At 46.7% G+C, this 21520-nt stretch overlaps 1 protein-coding gene across 12 annotated transcripts in view; it reads right to left on the reverse strand.

Annotated features, from left to right (window-relative positions):
* Nucleotides 1-21520, reverse strand: part of trrap (transformation/transcription domain-associated protein) — an 89183-nt gene that overhangs the window by 9114 nt on the left and 58549 nt on the right. For all 12 annotated transcript variants that reach the window (XM_045710319.1, XM_045710318.1, XM_045710317.1 and 9 more), the window contains 9 exons: nucleotides 21193-21339; nucleotides 20739-20839; nucleotides 18411-18612; nucleotides 14889-15050; nucleotides 12114-12204; nucleotides 11515-11714; nucleotides 10159-10420; nucleotides 6503-6728; nucleotides 6183-6400 (listed from right to left, as the gene is read on the reverse strand). In XM_045710319.1, coding sequence (XP_045566275.1) covers nucleotides 6183-6400; nucleotides 6503-6728; nucleotides 10159-10420; nucleotides 11515-11714; nucleotides 12114-12204; nucleotides 14889-15050; nucleotides 18411-18612; nucleotides 20739-20839; nucleotides 21193-21339 — 1609 coding nt within the window. The remainder of the gene's footprint in view (nucleotides 1-6182; nucleotides 6401-6502; nucleotides 6729-10158; nucleotides 10421-11514; nucleotides 11715-12113; nucleotides 12205-14888; nucleotides 15051-18410; nucleotides 18613-20738; nucleotides 20840-21192; nucleotides 21340-21520) is intronic.

Below are 21520 nucleotides of genomic sequence, written 5' to 3' on the forward strand. Positions count from 1 at the left end.
CTGAGGGGAAAAGGGGTTGTGCAACTAAATATTGGGAAGGTGTTCCTAAAGTTTTGAACACTCAGTTGCTCCAATGTCTCTCTCTTTAGATCAGAGCAGATGAGAGGAAAGACATGAGCCCTCTTATTCTATTTTGAAATGCACTTCTTTAGGTCATCAGACCAGAAGAATGTAGCCCCCTTATGAGGATGCCCTTGACCTCTGACCTGGAAGTGGTTCACCACAATACTGATAAGTCAATCACAGAAAGGCAATTTAGATTCAATCTCCCAGCCAGCCTCCCGTGGGAATAACCTTGCATCTTATTTCATTCACTCACTGACAAATTCTCTGCCCTGACACATGTCGACAATTCACCTCAATTTCATTTCTCCCATTCCTCGCTCCTCTGCCATATTTTTCTTGAAAGAAAACCGCATGTACAGTACAGCTAAAGAGGTTGCTAGGATTTAAACATCACCCGCCTGCCTTATCGGACTGTATAGACATGCCCTTGGAAAAACAGTTTAGACTGAGCTACACTTGACATTTCTACTCGCTCCTTGAATTCTCTATTCCTGGGTTGAGAGCCCAAGATACACAGAGAGGAGATTTTAGACTGCCTGTCAAAAAAACTGACAAGAAGAAAATGAGAGAAACAGATAGCCCAGACAGACCTGTAGAGTGATATATGAAAGAGGAGAGAGACAGGAAAGGGAAGGAAAGACCAGACAGACCTGTAGAGTGATATATGAAAGAGGAGAGAGACAGGAAAGGGAAGGAAAGACCAGACAGACCTGTAGAGTGATATATGAAAGAGGAGAGAGACAGGAAAGGGAAGGGAAGACCAGACAGACCTGTAGAGTGATATATGAAAGAGGAGAGAGACAGGAAAGGGAAGGAAAGACCAGACAGACCTGTAGAGTGATATATGAAAGAGGAGAGAGACAGGAAAGGGAAGGAAAGACCAGACAGACCTGTAGAGTGATATATGAAAGAGGAGAGAGACAGGAAAGGGAAGGAAAGACCAGACAGACCTGTAGAGTGATATATGAAAGAGGAGAGAGACAGGAAAGGGAAGGAAAGACCAGACAGACCTGTAGAGTGATATATGAAAGAGGAGAGAGACAGGAAAGGGAAGACCAGACAGACCTGTAGAGTGATATATGAAAGAGGAGAGAGACAGGAAAGGGAAGGAAAGACCAGACAGACCTGTAGAGTGATATATGAAAGAGGAGAGAGACAGGAAAGGGAAGGAAAGACCAGACAGACCTGTAGAGTGATATATGAAAGAGGAGAGAGACAGGAAAGGGAAGGAAAGACCAGACAGACCTGTAGAGTGATATATGAAAGAGGAGAGAGACAGGAAAGGGAAGGAAAGACCAGACAGACCTGTAGAGTGATATATGAAAGAGGAGAGAGACAGGAAAGGGAAGGAAAGACCAGACAGACCTGTAGAGTGATATATGAAAGAGGAGAGAGACAGGAAAGGGAAGGAAAGACCAGACAGACCTGTAGAGTGATATATGAAAGAGGAGAGAGACAGGAAAGGGAAGGAAAGACCAGACAGACCTGTAGAGTGATATATGAAAGAGGAGAGAGACAGGAAAGGGAAGGAAAGACCAGACAGACCTGTAGAGTGATATATGAAAGAGGAGAGAGACAGGAAAGGGAAGGAAAGACCAGACAGACCTGTAGAGTGATATATGAAAGAGGAGAGAGACAGGAAAGGGAAGGAAAGACCAGACAGACCTGTAGAGTGATATATGAAAGAGGAGAGAGACAGGAAAGGGAAGGAAAGACCAGACAGACCTGTAGAGTGATATATGAAAGAGGAGAGAGACAGGAAAGGGAAGGAAAGACCAGACAGACCTGTAGAGTGATATATGAAAGAGGAGAGAGACAGGAAAGGGAAGGAAAGACCAGACAGACCTGTAGAGTGATATATGAAAGAGGAGAGAGACAGGAAAGGGAAGGAAAGACCAGACAGACCTGTAGAGTGATATATGAAAGAGGAGAGAGACAGGAAAGGGAAGGAAAGACCAGACAGACCTGTAGAGTGATATATGAAAGAGGAGAGAGACAGGAAAGGGAAGGAAAGACCAGACAGACCTGTAGAGTGATATATGAAAGAGGAGAGAGACAGGAAAGGGAAGGAAAGACCAGACAGACCTGTAGAGTGATATATGAAAGAGGAGAGAGACAGGAAAGGGAAGGAAAGACCAGACAGACCTGTAGAGTGATATATGAAAGAGGAGAGAGACAGGAAAGGGAAGGAAAGACCAGACAGACCTGTAGAGTGATATATGAAAGAGGAGAGAGACAGGAAAGGAAAGGAAAGGAAAGACCAGACAGACCTGTAGAGTGATATATGAAAGAGGAGAGAGACAGGAAAGGGAAGGAAAGACCAGACAGACCTGTAGAGTGATATATGAAAGAGGAGAGAGACAGGAAAGGGAAGGAAAGACCAGACAGACCTGTAGAGTGATATATGAAAGAGGAGAGAGACAGGAAAGGGAAGGAAAGACCAGACAGACCTGTAGAGTGATATATGAAAGAGGAGAGAGACAGGAAAGGGAAGGAAAGACCAGACAGACCTGTAGAGTGATATATGAAAGAGGAGAGAGACAGGAAAGGGAAGGAAAGACCAGACAGACCTGTAGAGTGATATATGAAAGAGGAGAGAGACAGGAAAGGGAAGGAAAGACCAGACAGACCTGTAGAGTGATATATGAAAGAGGAGAGAGACAGGAAAGGGAAGGAAAGACCAGACAGACCTGTAGAGTGATATATGAAAGAGGAGAGAGACAGGAAAGGGAAGGAAAGACCAGACAGACCTGTAGAGTGATATATGAAAGAGGAGAGAGACAGGAAAGGGAAGGAAAGACCAGACAGACCTGTAGAGTGATATATGAAAGAGGAGAGAGACAGGAAAGGGAAGGAAAGACCAGACAGACCTGTAGAGTGATATATGAAAGAGGAGAGAGACAGGAAAGGGAAGGAAAGACCAGACAGACCTGTAGAGTGATATATGAAAGAGGAGAGAGACAGGAAAGGGAAGGAAAGACCAGACAGACCTGTAGAGTGATATATGAAAGAGGAGAGAGACAGGAAAGGGAAGGAAAGACCAGACAGACCTGTAGAGTGATATATGAAAGAGGAGAGAGACAGGAAAGGGAAGGAAAGACCAGACAGACCTGTAGAGTGATATATGAAAGAGGAGAGAGACAGGAAAGGGAAGGAAAGACCAGACAGACCTGTAGAGTGATATATGAAAGAGGAGAGAGACAGGAAAGGGAAGGAAAGACCAGACAGACCTGTAGAGTGATATATGAAAGAGGAGAGAGACAGGAAAGGGAAGGAAAGACCAGACAGACCTGTAGAGTGATATATGAAAGAGGAGAGAGACAGGAAAGGGAAGGAAAGACCAGACAGACCTGTAGAGTGATATATGAAAGAGGAGAGAGACAGGAAAGGGAAGGAAAGACCAGACAGACCTGTAGAGTGATATATGAAAGAGGAGAGAGACAGGAAAGGGAAGGAAAGACCAGACAGACCTGTAGAGTGATATATGAAAGAGGAGAGAGACAGGAAAGGGAAGGAAAGACCAGACAGACCTGTAGAGTGATATATGAAAGAGGAGAGAGACAGGAAAGGGAAGGAAAGACCAGACAGACCTGTAGAGTGATATATGAAAGAGGAGAGAGACAGGAAAGGGAAGGAAAGACCAGACAGACCTGTAGAGTGATATATGAAAGAGGAGAGAGACAGGAAAGGGAAGGAAAGACCAGACAGACCTGTAGAGTGATATATGAAAGAGGAGAGAGACAGGAAAGGGAAGGAAAGACCAGACAGACCTGTAGAGTGATATATGAAAGAGGAGAGAGACAGGAAAGGGAAGGAAAGACCAGACAGACCTGTAGAGTGATATATGAAAGAGGAGAGAGACAGGAAAGGGAAGGAAAGACCAGACAGACCTGTAGAGTGATATATGAAAGAGGAGAGAGACAGGAAAGGGAAGGAAAGACCAGACAGACCTGTAGAGTGATATATGAAAGAGGAGAGAGACAGGAAAGGGAAGGAAAGACCAGACAGACCTGTAGAGTGATATATGAAAGAGGAGAGAGACAGGAAAGGGAAGGAAAGACCAGACAGACCTGTAGAGTGATATATGAAAGAGGAGAGAGACAGGAAAGGGAAGGAAAGACCAGACAGACCTGTAGAGTGATATATGAAAGAGGAGAGAGACAGGAAAGGGAAGGAAAGACCAGACAGACCTGTAGAGTGATATATGAAAGAGGAGAGAGACAGGAAAGGGAAGGAAAGACCAGACAGACCTGTAGAGTGATATATGAAAGAGGAGAGAGACAGGAAAGGGAAGGAAAGACCAGACAGACCTGTAGAGTGATATATGAAAGAGGAGAGAGACAGGAAAGGGAAGGAAAGACCAGACAGACCTGTAGAGTGATATATGAAAGAGGAGAGAGACAGGAAAGGGAAGGAAAGACCAGACAGACCTGTAGAGTGATATATGAAAGAGGAGAGAGACAGGAAAGGGAAGGAAAGACCAGACAGACCTGTAGAGTGATATATGAAAGAGGAGAGAGACAGGAAAGGGAAGGAAAGACCAGACAGACCTGTAGAGTGATATATGAAAGAGGAGAGAGACAGGAAAGGGAAGGAAAGACCAGACAGACCTGTAGAGTGATATATGAAAGAGGAGAGAGACAGGAAAGGGAAGGAAAGACCAGACAGACCTGTAGAGTGATATATGAAAGAGGAGAGAGACAGGAAAGGGAAGGAAAGACCAGACAGACCTGTAGAGTGATATATGAAAGAGGAGAGAGACAGGAAAGGGAAGGAAAGACCAGACAGACCTGTAGAGTGATATATGAAAGAGGAGAGAGACAGGAAAGGGAAGGAAAGACCAGACAGACCTGTAGAGTGATATATGAAAGAGGAGAGAGACAGGAAAGGGAAGGAAAGACCAGACAGACCTGTAGAGTGATATATGAAAGAGGAGAGAGACAGGAAAGGGAAGGAAAGACCAGACAGACCTGTAGAGTGATATATGAAAGAGGAGAGAGACAGGAAAGGGAAGGAAAGACCAGACAGACCTGTAGAGTGATATATGAAAGAGGAGAGAGACAGGAAAGGGAAGGAAAGACCAGACAGACCTGTAGAGTGATATATGAAAGAGGAGAGAGACAGGAAAGGGAAGGAAAGACCAGACAGACCTGTAGAGTGATATATGAAAGAGGAGAGAGACAGGAAAGGGAAGGAAAGACCAGACAGACCTGTAGAGTGATATATGAAAGAGGAGAGAGACAGGGAAGGGAAGGAAAGACCAGACAGACCTGTAGAGTGATATATGAAAGAGGAGAGAGACAGGGAAGGAAAGACCAGACAGACCTGTAGAGTGATATATGAAAGAGGAGAGAGACAGGGAAGGAAAGACCAGACAGACCTGTAGAGTGATATATGAAAGAGGAGAGAGACAGGAAAGGGAAGGGAAGACCAGACAGACCTGTAGAGTGATATATGAAAGAGGAGAGAGACAGGAAAGGGAAGGAAAGACCAGACAGACCTGTAGAGTGATATATGAAAGAGGAGAGAGACAGGAAAGGAAAGACCAGACAGACCTGTAGAGTGATATATGAAAGAGGAGAGAGACAGGAAAGGAAAGACCAGACAGACCTGTAGAGTGATATATGAAAGAGGAGAGAGACAGGAAAGGAAAGGAAAGACCAGACAGACCTGTAGAGTGATATATGAAAGAGGAGAGAGACAGGAAAGGGAAGGAAAGACCAGACAGACCTGTAGAGTGATATATGAAAGAGGAGAGAGACAGGAAAGGGAAGGAAAGACCAGACAGACCTGTAGAGTGATATATGAAAGAGGAGAGAGACAGGAAAGGGAAGACCAGACAGACCTGTAGAGTGATATATGAAAGAGGAGAGAGACAGGAAAGGGAAGGAAAGACCAGACAGACCTGTAGAGTGATATATGAAAGAGGAGAGAGACAGGAAAGGGAAGACCAGACAGACCTGTAGAGTGATATATGAAAGAGGAGAGTCAGAGAGGAAAGGGAAGACCAGAAGATGTAAAACAATAGTCCAGAGAGTTGTCCCAGGAATAATGTGTTTCTCTTGGTGGTCTGAGACTAGAGACGGTGGCGAGAGCTAGCCCAGTGTGTGTCATACCAGTAAAGAAGAGGTGTCTCTTGGTGGTCTCCTTCCTCTTCTCCAGACAGGGGTTGAGCAGCCTCAGTAGCTGCAGGACCCTCTCCTCCCTGCGAGACTCAGTCAGACAGGCATCGTTCATCACCAGGTAGGGGTAGATCTTCCCGTTGTGACCTCTGATGTAGAGACGTCGTGCTGCCGTGTTGTGTTTCTGGACTATCTCCACTCTGGGCATGAACCTGAAGGAAACGCACAGACACACAGTTGGTACCTGGAGGTAATATATGTGTAACACTTGTGTGTGCACGCGCTGTCTCTATATACACGTGTACCCTCCTCACCGTGCGATCTTGATGTAATAGTGTGTGGGTTTGGGCATGAGGAACTCCCCAGGGATCTCCACCTCGGCGGTCTGGGCTGAGAAGTTGCTGAGGAAGCGGCACTTCTCCTCGATCAGGAAGAACTTGGGCAGCTGCTTGGTCTTGGCCTCCAGGATCTTGATCCACTTCTTGAGCTTAGAGATGAGGTTGTGGAGCTTCATGGAGCCAGGCACGCTGAAGTCAAAGTCTGCATGGAGACAGATGACCAGCAGGAGGTTATTATTAAGTGGAGGTAGACACTGTTAGAATAGAAGGAAGCCAACACCAAAGCCTAGACGGACAACTATGAAATTCAAAGTATGGGTTCAAATGGTTTATCTATTAAGGGTCAAAGATAATCTAACAATTTTTGATTTTCGACGGATGGATATAAGGCAATAAGATAAATGACCAATGACAGCAAAGCTGAGACTGAAAAGAACCAATGCGTAAGAGGCAGAAATAAGCGTTTTCCACCCAGTCCCCCATGGAGCTAGTCTACTGATATAATCACAAGGGTTTACATTTCATATTCAAGTCACAACTGACATTGTGCATATTCTTGGGAGGGAGCGGTAGAACAAAAGGTGCAAGCAGAAGGGGAGCCACGGTGATGACCCCAGGACATCTTTATCAAGCAGGTACAAACCTGCTCCATTATTACAAGCCTGTTGTGCTCTGCTTGCTGTAATGAAACCATGAAAGTGTATCAGAGAATGAAAGGCCTTGCCATTTCAAACCCCCTTTCTGAGTGAACTCTTACACTTCAAATAAACCTTTTAAAAAATCCAATGTTCCTTCGTAGCATCCATTTTACCTGCCTGCTGTTTGCTAGCCTAAGGGAAACGGTGAATTAGGCTAGTCTTGTTGAATTGCCAATGATTCAGCAGCATAAAAGTATATATAACCTACAAATAGAATACATGAACTGTGGCTGTCTTTATTTTACAAGAATTCATTACTGTCTCAATTGTTTTGTGAAGTAAAAAGGTAGGTAAAAATAAGAAATAATAAGAGAGCAGAAAAGAACACATTTTGACACATTGGAGCTTGGCCATATAGTGGAAACTGAGTCAGAGCAGAAGTAAGGAGGGCTATTTTAGCCCCTTTTTTCTCTGACCGCTGATCAGTCATCTCATGCTTCTGTGAACAACAAGCCCCCTTCTCTCTGATCCATAGTCTCCTAAAACAGCTACCTTCTCCCTGACTGGAGACTGGAACACTAGGAGGCATGTAACTCTCCCTCTTTCACTGCCCTCTCCCTCTCTGCCCCCTCTCCATCTCCCCCCCCTCCCCTCATAACCAGAGAACCACAGTGGTCGGTGGTCCGTCTCTATAAATAGCCCCTAGACTTTATCGCAGCAGCAGGAAGTCTCAGGTGAGTTATACTCAGTGGTTTGTTCAGCTATAGATGTAACGGCTGGATGACCACTGGTTGGCTGACTGGACCTCAGAGCCAATCAGTCTCATACAACAACAACAGCGGTGCAGAAGGCTACTGGTGTGATTGTGTGTTGAACTGCTATATTTGTTATTGATAAAAATAGAAGATGTGTTGAGAGTCCGGTAGATTCAGTGCAGGGAGACTTATTCCTGTATGTTCACCTGCACAAACCATCAGACAAAATAAGACAATCCTATCAGCGTGTTTCTCATAGCCAAGTAAAATGTCCTTTTACAGAAAACAGTTACTTCAGTGTGAAAATAGTTTGAAAGAGTCAAGAGCATTCACATGCGATGTGGCCAATGTACTGTAGTTTGAGAGCCTGACAGAGACAGGTGAAAACATTGCAGGTGAAAACATGCGCTGGCTGCTGTGAACAGCGAAGTTATTGAAAATATTTTTTCCAGGGTTCTGACAAGTAGAGCTTTGGAGTGAATCCGTTTATAAAACAGTACCTCATGCAAAGAGCATTCCCCATAATTGGATTTGAATGCTGCCCCCCCCAGTCCCCTCTGACTAATGTTATGTGTGCGCACATAAACACAGATTTTCCGGCCCACAAACCCAGGGAAAGCGAGGGAGGGAGCGGGTAACGCGGCGAGGTTGGCTGCTCGGCAGCAGCAGAAGTGCGGGGCTGTAAACCCTGTTTGTTCCGCTCCGGAGGCTTGTCGGGTTTCTCTGCGGCGCTCGGTTGGCGTGGGCACAGCTGGGGAGCGACGGCCGGTCGCCTGGCAGGCACCCTGTGAGTCGGAGCTCCGGTGACGCCTGGCCGAGCCAACACAGCTGGCACCCAGTACCCACACATCTGGTAACATGAATGAATGCCACACGCTCCCCTTCTACCGCTTTCCATTTCTCTCAGGCTCGTGTTCCTAATTTTCAATTTCTCCATTACTCAATTATCTTTCCCTCTTTTGTATTTTATTTTCATTCTCTCGCTCTCTATTCTCTGGCCCTCTCTCCCTCTCCCTGCCCAGTCAAAATGCAGTACCTTAGCCAGACACATTAGCTCAGCTAGCCTCTCCAGTCTGGTGGAGGGGAAAACAGAAGAGGAAAAGAGGGGAACCGAGGGAGGACAGGAAGTGAGCAGCTCTGTGTGTGTGTGTACTCAGTCATACAGTGTTGAGAAGAGAGCCAGAGGAGAGGAGGGAGAGTTGTGTGGACACAGGGAAGGAGTTGGAGGTTGATGCAGAGTTGTCTAGTTTAAACCAGTGGCCAGGGAACTGAACTGTGGTTAAACCTGGTGGTTAACGTACTATTTCCAAAAAAGAAGAATTTGTTTTTTAGAAGTGTCTCTACGGGGGCCAGTCTGCACCTGTCTGTCTGTTGCATTCCTAAGTAGAATATAAATAAAGAAGGATGAGTGTCTGTCTCATGGGTCGCTGACTAACATGCACAAATACATGCATACGAGAGATAAACGGACCGCTTCATGATTCAATTTAACGTCTGCATAACTGTTCAAGGTATTGTTATGAAAGCAGTATGTGGTAGGCTGATGATTTTAGTTACAACAGTTGCTGAGGTCAAATACAATGGCCACAATAATAAAAAAGTTTTTCAAATAGTTTCTCTTACTGCTATTAAACATCCTTCAGTTCAAATTGAACTCTCATTGGAGCTCCAGTAGCAGTAAGCAGGGTTTAGTTCTTCTCCACATGCTGTGCCTGTATGTACCCAAATGACCGCTAAACAGGCCTGGAGGGCAAGTCGGTGGGTTGGATTAGCAGAGCTGTGTAATGCCTGTGTAATCAACACCCCAAACCAGCCCAGCGCCACACACACACACACACACACACACACACACACACACACACACACACACACACACACACACACACACACACACACGTCAGCCCTCCATTAAATCAAATCATCTGGTTCAGAAGCCCCAATTACGTTCCGGAACATCACTGTTCTGTTGTTTCTGCCTGGTGAAAAATAACCCTGGCCTGCTGATGCACACAGCGTGGCTACATCTGGCAGCTTGGTTATGTCTGGCTACGGCTAGAATGAGACGGAGCACTGCATAAGGAATAGGGGGTGATTTGAGATTTACCCCTAGACTCCTATGGGTCAACACTGTTGGTAAGATTCCAAAAGCGAGTTATATTTCTTAAAAATAAAATCAATAACAGGGAAATAATTAACCTAGCAGAAGCGACAAACTACATGAGGTTAGAGCAGTGTGTACCTGTGGTGAACTGTCCCTTCATCTTCTGGAAGACCGGGTCCTGAGCGGTGGCCTGGGCTCGGCGGGCGAGCGACTCGGACGCCGCGCTGGAGAACATGGTGGAAACGTTGGAGACGTTCTCCAGCCCCACGCCAAAAGTGCTCACCAGCTTCTTGACGAAGTTCAGCGTGTGCGGCGTGATCTTGGCGTCCGACACGGCGCCGCTCTTCTCGAACGCCACCGAGTAGCACTTAAACAGACCCTGCTGGAGCTGTCTCAGGACCTGAACGGGAAGGGGGGGGAAGAAGAGATTGATCATGAACATGTTTAATACACTGTGACCCTAAAAATGCCACCCATAAGCTCACCATACTCCCTTAATCCGCCAACCCTCCCTCCTTTTCCAATAGTTCCCCCCTACTGAAAACTCCTCTCCCCAGGCAGGTGCATCCAGGTCAGGTTGTTCCCATGGCATTCCTCTGTCCAGGTTTAACCAATGGAACGGACTGCGGCGCTGCGCCTTCTGTGAGCCCCTCGAGCGCAGACACTACTACCCCCCTCTCCCACGCAGCATGGCTAAAGCACTTTGCAGCACCGCCGAGTTGCATTTGGAAGCTTGTGTTATGTCAGCTCTCTCCCGGTTTATTGAAACCTTGACTGACATTTCTATAGGGGGGTAGGATATAGTGTTGTAGATGAGGGAGTGATTCCAGAAAGTGTTTTTTAAAAAAAGAGTTAATCCTCTGTGTAAATGTTGCGTTCACTGACAGTCATTTCCATTTTCTAATCTGCAAGCACGCTGTGTTGGAGGTTGGATGGAAAAGTCGCAGTTTAGCTTCATCATGTCAGAAACATGACAGAGCCCTTCCTTCAACAGGGCTTTAGACTACTCAGGTAGAGAGGAGCACCGGACTGAACAGATGTGCCTAATGTTAGTGGTGGAAAAGAGGATGACAGATGAGTGCCTGGGTGTGTAGGAGGACAGGAAGTGAGCAGCTCTGTGTGTGTGTGTGTACTCAGTCATACAGTGTTGAGAAGAGAGCCAGAGGAGAGGAGGGAGAGTTGTGTGGACACAGGGAAGGAGTTGGAGGTTGATGCAGAGTTGTCTAGTTTAAACCAGTGGCCAGGGAACTGAACTGTGGTTAAACCTGGCGGTTAACGTACTATTTCCAAAAAAGAAGAATTTGTTTAGAAATGTCTCTACGGGGGCCAGTCTGCACCTGTCTGTCTGTTGCATTTCTGAGTAGAATATAAATAAATACTCAGGAGGATGACGGATTCATGGGTCGCTGACTAACACAGTCCTCTAACACACACACACACACACACACACCCCCCCTCACCACCATCCCAGGTGACCAGGTGCCCCTGCCTCACCTCTTCGTGCCAGTTCTCTCTGAACCAGACCATCTGGTCCACAATGCCCTCCAGAGAGGAGAGCAGGGTGGGGTGCAGCTCTCTCTGCATGTGCATGATCCTGCTGCAGCGCCACATAGGGGCCGTGGCCCTGATGGGGCCCGGGTCTGACGCCGAGTGGGTCTGGGCCCCCACCGAACTGGGCTGCTGCTGGCCCGAGTCTAGAGAGGAGAGGAGGAAGAGGTGGGGAGAGAGAATAACGAGGTGTGAAGACAGTGGAGGCAGAATCGAGGGGTAGTGATGTGAGAAAGATGAGGAGAGAGAAGAGAAAAGGAGAGAGTGTAGATAAAATAAAAGGCGTTAGGAGACAAAAAGACATTGATGAGTTCTAAAATGCACTTCAAAGCCTGCAAAACAAAGTCATAGCTTTGTTTGATAAACACTTTCCTTTAAGAAGTCAGTGAGCTAGAACCCTCCTGTATCTACAAGGTGAATACATCAACACCCTACTCAACAGTAGCTCTGCTTTTAAACACAGTCATACCCTTCGTCTCCAAAAGGGGACATAACATCACCTTTAATGTTCAAACCATGGTGAAATCAGCACGCACACGACTTACCGCTCTTGTAGCGTTCCCTCTGCTCTATCTTGAGCGTCAGGTAGAGGGTGCGGATGGGGAAGTAGACTGCCTGGGGGTACACTCGTCCCACCTAGCAGACGGGGGGGGTCAGATTACCATTCAAAGAAGCAGCTACCCTCAGAGATCTCACTGCACACAGGAGAGGAGTGTACGCTGCAGAGAATCCCAAAGAATATCAAACATTGATACCCTGCAAGCAGCTCTGTAATGGAGATGGAGTTATGATATGAAACCCTGGAGGGTGTTTCAGGTTCCAACAACTCTGTGGCTAAATTTAGAGGGTTGCCTCGGCCTAGACTGCTAGAGACTGACCTAAGTTCAGCGGCATTCCATTAAATTTAGAGGGTTGCCTCGGCCTAGACTGCTAGAGACTGACCTAAGTTCAGCGGCATTACATTAAATTTAGAGGGTTGCCTCGGCCTAGACTGCTAGAGACTGACCTAAGTTCAGCGGCATTCCATTAAATTTAGAGGGTTGCCTCGGCCTAGACTGCTAGAGACTGACCTAAGTTCAGCGGCATTACATTAAATTTAGAGGGTTGCCTCGGCCTAGACTGCTAGAGACTGACCTAAGTTCAGCGGCATTCCATTAAATTTAGAGGGTTGCCTCGGCCTAGACTGCTAGAGACTGACCTAAGTTCAGCAGCATTCCATTAAATTTAGAGGGTTGCCTCGGCCTAGACTGCTAGAGACTGACCTAAGTTCAGCGGCATTACATTAAATTTAGAGGGTTGCCTCGGCCTAGACTGCTAGAGACTGACCTAAGTTCAGCGGCATTACATTAAATTTAGAGGGTTGCCTCGGCCTAGACTGCTAGAGAGTGACCTAAGTTCAGCGGCATTCCATTAAATTTAGAGGGTTGCCTCGGCCTAGACTGCTAGAGACTGACCTAAGTTCAGCGGCATTCCATTTTTCCGCAAACTAAGTATAAACTCCATAATCTACATTTCTACAGACGTCATCAAGACGCCTCAGAAAACCAAACCCGATTTGACACAAACACTCCAGAGAATGAACAGGATGGATGTAAGAGTTTGACAGGTGGACGGCTATAGGTGTGAGCTCAGCACCTTTCGTTAGGTGGGAGATAGAACGGCGATCAACTCAACACACAGGAGTTATGCACAGTGACAGTGAGGCCTTGATGACAGAGACAACAAGGTGGTTGAGCCCAGACCACAGCTCCTCTCCGGCCCCATTAGACTGACACCCTACACCCCTGTTCCCCTACCCTGCTGACGGAGGAGTAACCTGTAGGTGTAAAGCGACACCTAGCTAACCCTGGCTCAGCCTCCCATTAACAGCACAGAGGAGCACAGAGGGAGGGCTATGCTGGGTGATGGAGAGGAGGATGGAGGGGGGGGTGGAGGGATTGATAGATAAGTGGCAGCTTAGCAGGGCATTAAAGATGAGGCAGAAGGAGAGAAAGGAGGAGGAGCGTAAGGAGAGATCAGGCTCTTAATGGGAGATGAAGGATGTTATATTTTGGAGGGGGATTAGACTGTTAACGCTGTGATTCATCTCTCCTCTACCCCTCAGGGTTAACCTTCATTAATATTTCACTGTCTGTTTTTAAAGCATCCCGCCGCGTGGCCGCCGCCCACAACACTAAATTATTCAGCGTCGCTAAGATAAAGGCTTCCATCCATTAAAAGGTGCTTTTCTGTTTTACAGTCAACCTTTTACCCTTCACTCATCATATGGTGAGGAGGAAGACAGACGGGCGACAAAATGCTTCACCCATCCATTCCCCAAATACCAAACTGCAAAAGCCTTTCATAAACCTCTCCATGATCTCTCCATTACCTTAATAGGTTACAAAAAGGTTGAGAAAGCCTGATTTAATAACTAAACAAACCATATTTATATCCCATTAAGCACATGTGGGCTTGACTGACTAGCCTTAGAATAGTGTGTTTCCACTTCACGTGAGAGCTTATCTTTAAATCTCTTGGCTCTCTCTTCTCCCACCCTCGCTGTCTCTCCTCTCCCATTTCCCGCTCTACTGGGTGGATAAGGGGTGTTTGATGTAGCCAAATGCTCTTTGAAGTTCCCACCTCTCAATTGCTCGGAAATAATACTCCATTAACGGAAGGCAAATTAGTCCCTTACTTTATTTGTCAGCTCTGTTCCTGCACTGCGGATGAGTTTGATATTAACTTAATATTCATTCCTTCAATAAATAATTGAAAAGGGCTCACTGGAGAAAGGGGAAGCCAATACATGAGAGGAATCTGAATGGTTAATTTGATAAATAGAAAGTGCTGGAGAGAGGCCACTCTGGCACTGAGTGCTGTTCATCCATCTCGATTAGGCTGACGTGCCTGCACACTAATGCACACAGACACACCCCTGTCCACTCAGAGCTTACAGACGGACAGATGCAAGGCCAGATACAGACGGGGAAACATTTACATTTAGGAGAGGAGGATAGGATGGCTGAGTGCTTGTAGTACAGAAAGGTCCTGTCCGTCCCTGGTACAGGAAAGTTGAGACAAATTAAAATGTATGAAGAGTGCCTTGGTGCTCCTTGTTTTTTATTGACCAATCAGCACCAATCTAATAAGACCTATAGAGCAGCAATGCTTCCCTTCCTTTTTTCTACTGTAGAATTCTAACGGGCTGCGCTGTAGACAGATGTGCTTATTCTATGGACGGGAGGTGGGTACAAGCATAGAATTACATATTAGAACTTCATTGAATAGGATCTCTGTGGGTACAGGTGTGCTGTAGGTACACAGGTTGACTGACGTACCTGGCTGATGAGGTTGAGCAGGGGTTTGCCCTCTGACCCCACCAGGCAGGTCAGGAGTTGTGGTATCCATGCCAACCACTGGATGGGCGGCACCCCGATGCAGTACTTGTCCACAGCATCCGCCAGGGTGTTCTTGTCATCAAAGCTCAGCAGCCACAGCACCTGGGAATGGGGGGGGGGGGGCAGGAGAGAGAACAGTGACACCGTTAGAGGGAGGTTGCTGGCGAGCTCAGGCAGTATGGACACAAATTACATCAACATTTCAAATGGTGACTAAAGGGCTTAATTGCCTGTAATATCGTCACCAGACCATCTCTGGAGCTCAGATCAGTGGCACACATGAACAGTGAGAGGGAGGTTGCTTTCCTGGCAAGCTCTAGCCGCTTTGAGAAGGGGAGGAGTGGGTCACAGAGCAGGTGAACTCCCTCCTGGGGGGGCTGTTGATGGAGACATTAACCCCCCCCCACCCCCTATCAGCCAGCCAGCTAGGCCACACAGCTTGTGTATAATTACTGATAATCACTGGACATCTCTGCTCATCCATCAGGCTCTAAACGCTGCCAGGACCAGACCCAATGTGTGTCCCAAACGGAAAGCTATTCCCTATATAGTGTACTACTTTTGAAAAGTAGTGCACTATATAAGGGAGCCATTTGGGACACAGCCCCAGTTACCGAGCCCCGGCCAGCCATCTCCTCTCTCCACACAATAGCAAGGGCAACAGACCCCCCCGCCCCATCTCTTTGTGTGAGAGTGCACTGTTTAATGTCCTCCCCCCAGAAACACCAGCCCAGAGGAAATGGAAGCTAATGGCCCTGATTATTTCTGTAAGAGCTGATTATAGTACTTGTGTGACGGCCAATATTCACAGCTAATACTGGAGAGGGAGAGACTTTTGTCCCGTTTCTCATTTTTACAACAGGTGAAAGAGTCAGGGGATCGTCATGTTAATGATGCCCTACTGCCCATTTAGTGTTTTCTACGCTGCTGTCCAATGTCCACCATCACACAAGATCCAATTACAGCATCTTACCTGGACATATTTCTACAACACAGAGCAGAAGATTCAGCACCCCCCCCCCTGCAATAGCTTTGCTGTAGGACTATTAGTTACAACTGTCCATCGCCGTTTCTGGTACCACAGTCAGCTAGGTCATGACCTCCAGAGAGCGCATCAAAGGATCAGAGTGTGTACTACTGATTGGTCTGGTCTGGTTGTTGGTGAGGGTCAGTCTAAGTATGGTAACAGGGGCTGGTTAGATTGGAGTGACAGGGGAGCCATTAATCTCTTAAAGAAAGTGGCGCAACCTCAAGTCACTGTAGAAAGACAAGGGGTGGCTGGGGGGGGATTGGGGTGGCTGGTGAACTTGTATTCAGCCATTTTAGAGTGCAGTATGAGATTGACCCTCTAGAGCAGTGTTCCCCAACTGGCATACCAATATTACACCTTCCTAATATTGAGTTACACCTCCCCCCCCTTTATCTACACTGATTAAAGTGGATAAGTGACATTGATAAGGGATCATAGCTTCAACATGTATTCACCTGGTCAGTCTGTTATGGAAAGAGCAGGTTTCCTTAATGTTTTGTACACTCAGTGTGTGCATACACATATACATACATAGAACAAAAATAAACACAACATGTAAAGGGTAGGCAACACATCTTCCACCCTGATCCTCAACACAGGACCCCCTCAGAGGTGTGTGCTTAGTCCCCTCCTGTACTCCCTGTTTACCCACGACTGCGTGGCCAAGAAAGACTCCAACACCATCATTAAGTTTGTTGACGACAGACAACGATGGGACGGCCTATAGGGAGGTCAGAGACCTGGCCGTGTGGTGCCAGGACAACCACCTCTCCCTCAATGTGAGCAAGACAAAGGAGCTGATCGTGGACTACAGGAAAAGGAGGGCAGAACACGCCCCCATTCACATCGACGGGGCTGTAGTGGGTCGAGAGCTTCAAGTTCCTTGGTGTCCACCTCATCAACAAACTATCATGGTCCAAACACAAGACAGTTGTGAAGAGGGCACGGCAATGCCTATTCCCCCTCAGGAGACAGAACGTGGCATGGGCATCCTCAAAAAAGTTCTACAGCTCCACCACCGAGAGCATCCTGACCGGTTGCATCACCACCCGGTATAGCAACTGCTCAGCATCCCATCATAACACACTACAGAGGGTAGTGCGTAGGGCCCAGTACATCACTGGGGCCAAGCTTCCTGCCAGCTATAATAGGCCACATGGTGGCGGTGGGGTTATGGCATGTGCAGGCATAAGCTACGGATAACAAACACAATTGCATTTTTTCTATGGCAATTTGAATGCACAGAGATACCGTGATGAGATCGTGAGGCCCATTGTCGTGCCATTCATCCGCCGCCATCACCTCATGTTTCAGCATGATAATGCATGGCTCCACGTTGCAAGGATCTGTACACAATTCCTGGGAGCTGTAAATGTCCCAGTTCTTCCACGGCCTGCATACTCAGACATGTCACCTATTGAGCATGTTTGGGATGCTCTGGATCGACGTATATGACATGTTCCAGTTCCCACCAATATCCAGCAACATCGCACAGCCATTGAAGAGGAGTGGGACAACATTCCAAAATCAACAGCCTGTTCAACTCTATGTAAAGGAAGTATGTCACACTGCATGAGGTAAATGGTGTTCACAGCAGATACTGCCTGGTTTTCTGATCCACGCCACACTTTAGTTTTTTTAAGGCATCTGTGATCATTCCCAGTCATGTGAAATCCATAGATTAGGGCCTAATGAATTCATTTCAAATGACTGACTTCTGAATATTAAAATTGTTGCATGTTGGGGGGCAAATCAGCTCGAAGTTCCAAAATATTCCCACGCATAATAAAGAGATATGTGATCATACATAAATGTATGCAAGGTCTGAAATTATGCCGTTTTAGTCAAATATTATCTGTTTCGGCTTCCGGCAGTCAATTTGCAGTCTACAAATTATTTGTAGATATGTTCCGGGCCCCCCGACCATCCACTCAAGAAAATAAATCTTCCTCAGACTGAATCTAGTTGATAATCCCTTCCCTAGAGAAAAGGAGACTATAGTAGTGATTGGTGGTGAAGAATAGATGGTGTTTCTTTGACACAGGTGCGCCACGCAAACAATCAAAAAGAGAAAGTGCTTTCTCTAAATACTCCATTTCGAGAACCTAGTTACAGCCCGGTGGAGTCTAAATTATGTCTAAATGAAAATAACTCTACACACTGAAAACCATTTGTGGGTTTAACTTCACAAGTGCTTTCCTGTTCATCCGTGTGTGAGACCTTCACAGGTGAAGTTGCAAGGCAAGCAAATAAACGTACCTCTAGCCTTGTGATCCATAATATTAGCAGTTGCTTACACCGAATGATGACATGCTAGAGCCATGTCCTTCACAGAAGCTGGAAAGTTATTAGTAGCTGTTCCTCGTGAGGCATAGAACTCCAGCTCATCTATATGTGCTTGGATCACACAAGCAGAACTCCATCTAACCCACCTTGGCGAGGTACTTGCGTGACTTGCTCTCGTTCTGATGTCGGCAGGCGTGCAAGTAACAGGTGAGGGCGGAGACACCCAGGTGCAGCTGGCGCTCCTTAACGAAGATGTTCTCCAGGTAGTCCCCCCACATGGCCCAGGCCTTCACCAGGACATCATGCATCTGGACCGCTGCCGAGAACGCCTTGTTGGCCTCCTCTGACCTGGAGAGGGGGAGTAATGAAGAGAGAGTAAGGGAGAAGGGATGATAGAGGAGAAAGAGAGGGGGAAATGGGAAGATGGGGATATGGAGAGGAAGAGAGGAAGAGAGAATAGAGGGGATGAAGGATGGAGAGAAATGGAGATTGGGAAAGGGTAGAGCACGGCAGAGAGCGAGGATAGCGTTAAAATGATATTTGGAATATGTACATCAATAGCCATCATTTTTAAACTTCCCCACATCGACAAGGCTCTCCTCCCATTATTACGGCTAGTGTTAGAAAGTAGCATGACTATGTCAGTGAAGGTCTAGAGCGTTTAATGTTGTGGAGTACGTCAGAGCCAGCCTCACAGTATTACACAGAGCTGATCAATGAGCTTTAATAACAGTGACATTGCAGCTTAACAGCATCGCAACATTTCACCAACGTCACAAAGCAGGTAATGGCTCTGTATACTGGAATAAACTTCAACCCAGAAGAGGATTCTTGATCCTGCTTTCAGAATCTGGAACACACGGCTCAAGTGTTGAGCTCAAGTTAATGGCTTAAAATACCAAGAAGAGTGAGGGAGACAGACAGGGTGGAACCTGGCAGAGACCTATGTTTGAATGTTGTTTATGCTGATGGTGAAAAATATGTACAGCCATCAACCGCTTTCAATGCATCCTCGTCCCCCCTAAAGCATAAAACATTTGAATCATTTTACAACCAATTCAGGACTTGATTAAGGAATAAGGGGCAAGGCAACCCATAAAAAATAAACATCTGCCCATCAGTCAAAATAAAAACACTTGTCTGTAAACAAAACAAGAGCTCAACAGGACTTAGTCAAACAACCTTTCCCCCACCATTTTGGGAGAGGTTTCAAACAGAGAGGAGTAAGCACACCTACTTTAAAATGGCTCACGGGCCAATCAATTACAAAGGGTTACTATAACAACCTATTTGGCATTGTGATAAAGGAACATGGAGGCTGATTGCTGTGGGAGTCTAAGCCAGGCCCCTCCAGACATACTTTATGTGCTCGTCACATTGGCCGTGTCAAAGTACATAAACAGTTTCTCCTCAGCGGGAGTGGAGTAGAGGGGGAGAAACGCCCAGAGTGTCAAGTCATATAGAGATACAACACTTAACTGTACGCCCCAACAGTCTACCCCAGGTCCAAACCCCAGGCCCAAAGCTGTTCATACTCCTGCGGAGTGAGTGTGTGTTCGTAATGACTGTACGCCCCAACAGTCTACCTCAGGTCCAAACCCCAGGCCCAAAGCTGTTCATACTCCTGCGGAGTGAGTGTGTGTTCGTAATGACTGTGTTAGGTCCCTACTGCTGAGGTTAGGCTAAGTTCTGCTGATACCAGAGATTCCAGTAAATTGCCAGCGAGTTAATTATTCGGGCGCGGATATTTAATAAGCTATCCCCCATTTTTATTTCACCCCCGCGGGGAGCCGTCATCATGTCCAGGCTGATGAGGAGAGTGGGCACTGAAGGGTGAGGGGAAAAGAGGGTTGTGTGTGGGTGTGTGATTTGGGAAGGGCATAGAGGGTTGTGTGTGTGCGTGCATGTTTATTTGTGTGTGTGATTGGGGAAGGGTGTTTGCTCTGCAGTGTGTTTGCTCTGCAGGCACCCCCTGCAGTGAGAACGTAGTGTAGACACAGGCGTGTGTGTGTTTGCTCTGCAGGCACCCCCTGCAGTGAGAACGTAGTGTAGACACAGGCGTGTGTGTGTTTGCTCTGCAGGCACCCCCTGCAGTGAGAACGTAGTGTAGACACAGGCGTGTGTGTGTTTGCTCTGCAGGCACCCCCTGCAGTGAGAACGTAGTGTAGACACAGGCGTGTGTGTGTTTGCTCTGCAGGCACCCCCTGCAGTGAGAACGTAGTGTAGACACAGGCGTGTGTGTGTTTGCTCTGCAGGCACCCCCTGCAGTGAGAACGTAGTGTAGACACAGGCGTGTGTTGATGACACGGGTAGAAATAAGAGTCTGAGATTAGAACCTGAGTCCATCACCAAGTCAACCTGAAGAGCTCAGACACTCCTACTCAGACACTCCTACTCAGACACTCCTACTCAGACACTCCTACTCAGACACTCCTACTCAGCCATCACTTGTAAGTGTCTCGATGAGTACATACTTGTTGATCTGAGCCAGGAACATGCCTTTGAGAGCGTAGAACTCAGCTGTCATCTCCTTGGTGAAGTACTTCAGGTTGGTCGACTCTATCACCTCCAGACCCTGCAGGGGAAGATGAAAACAACTTTGTTCACCAAATATACTCAGTCACTATTTAGAAAGAGAATTTCAATAAGTGTTCTCTCATCATTTAAGATCATGTATTTAAAAAGGCATTGAAGTGAAGTCTTCAACGGGGGGGAAAAACTTCAGACGGGAACATTTATCAGATAAAAAAAGGTCGTATCATCATCACTAAAAAAATACTTCATGTAATACTATATTCCATTCAGCAGATGCTTTTATCCAAAGCGACTTAGTCATGCACACATGTACAAACATGTGGTCCCGGGGATTGAACCCTCTACGCCGGCGTCATGCTCTACCAACTGAGCTACAAATGATGACTTCCTCACCTGCATACACTCGTTCTTGCCCATGACCCCAGCCAGCTGCAGGTAACATTTGACCTGCTGGCGGATCTTCTGGAAGCAGTCTATGATGGGCACCGTGGGGATGGTGTGGATACGACTCAGGATGTCCAGAGACACGTTCACAAGACCCTGAGGGGAAACACACACAGGTTAACATCATAACATTAAAAATAGTAATAACATTATAATACAGTGCCTTCAGTAAGTATTGACACCCCTTGACTTTATCCAGTGTTACTAAGTGGGATTAAAAATCTATTTAATTGTCATTTTTGGTCATCGATCTACACAAAATACTCCAGTGTCAAAG

The sequence above is a fragment of the Salmo salar genome, chromosome ssa28 (genome assembly GCF_905237065.1).
Source record: "Salmo salar chromosome ssa28, Ssal_v3.1, whole genome shotgun sequence".
NCBI lineage: Eukaryota > Metazoa > Chordata > Actinopteri > Salmoniformes > Salmonidae > Salmo > Salmo salar.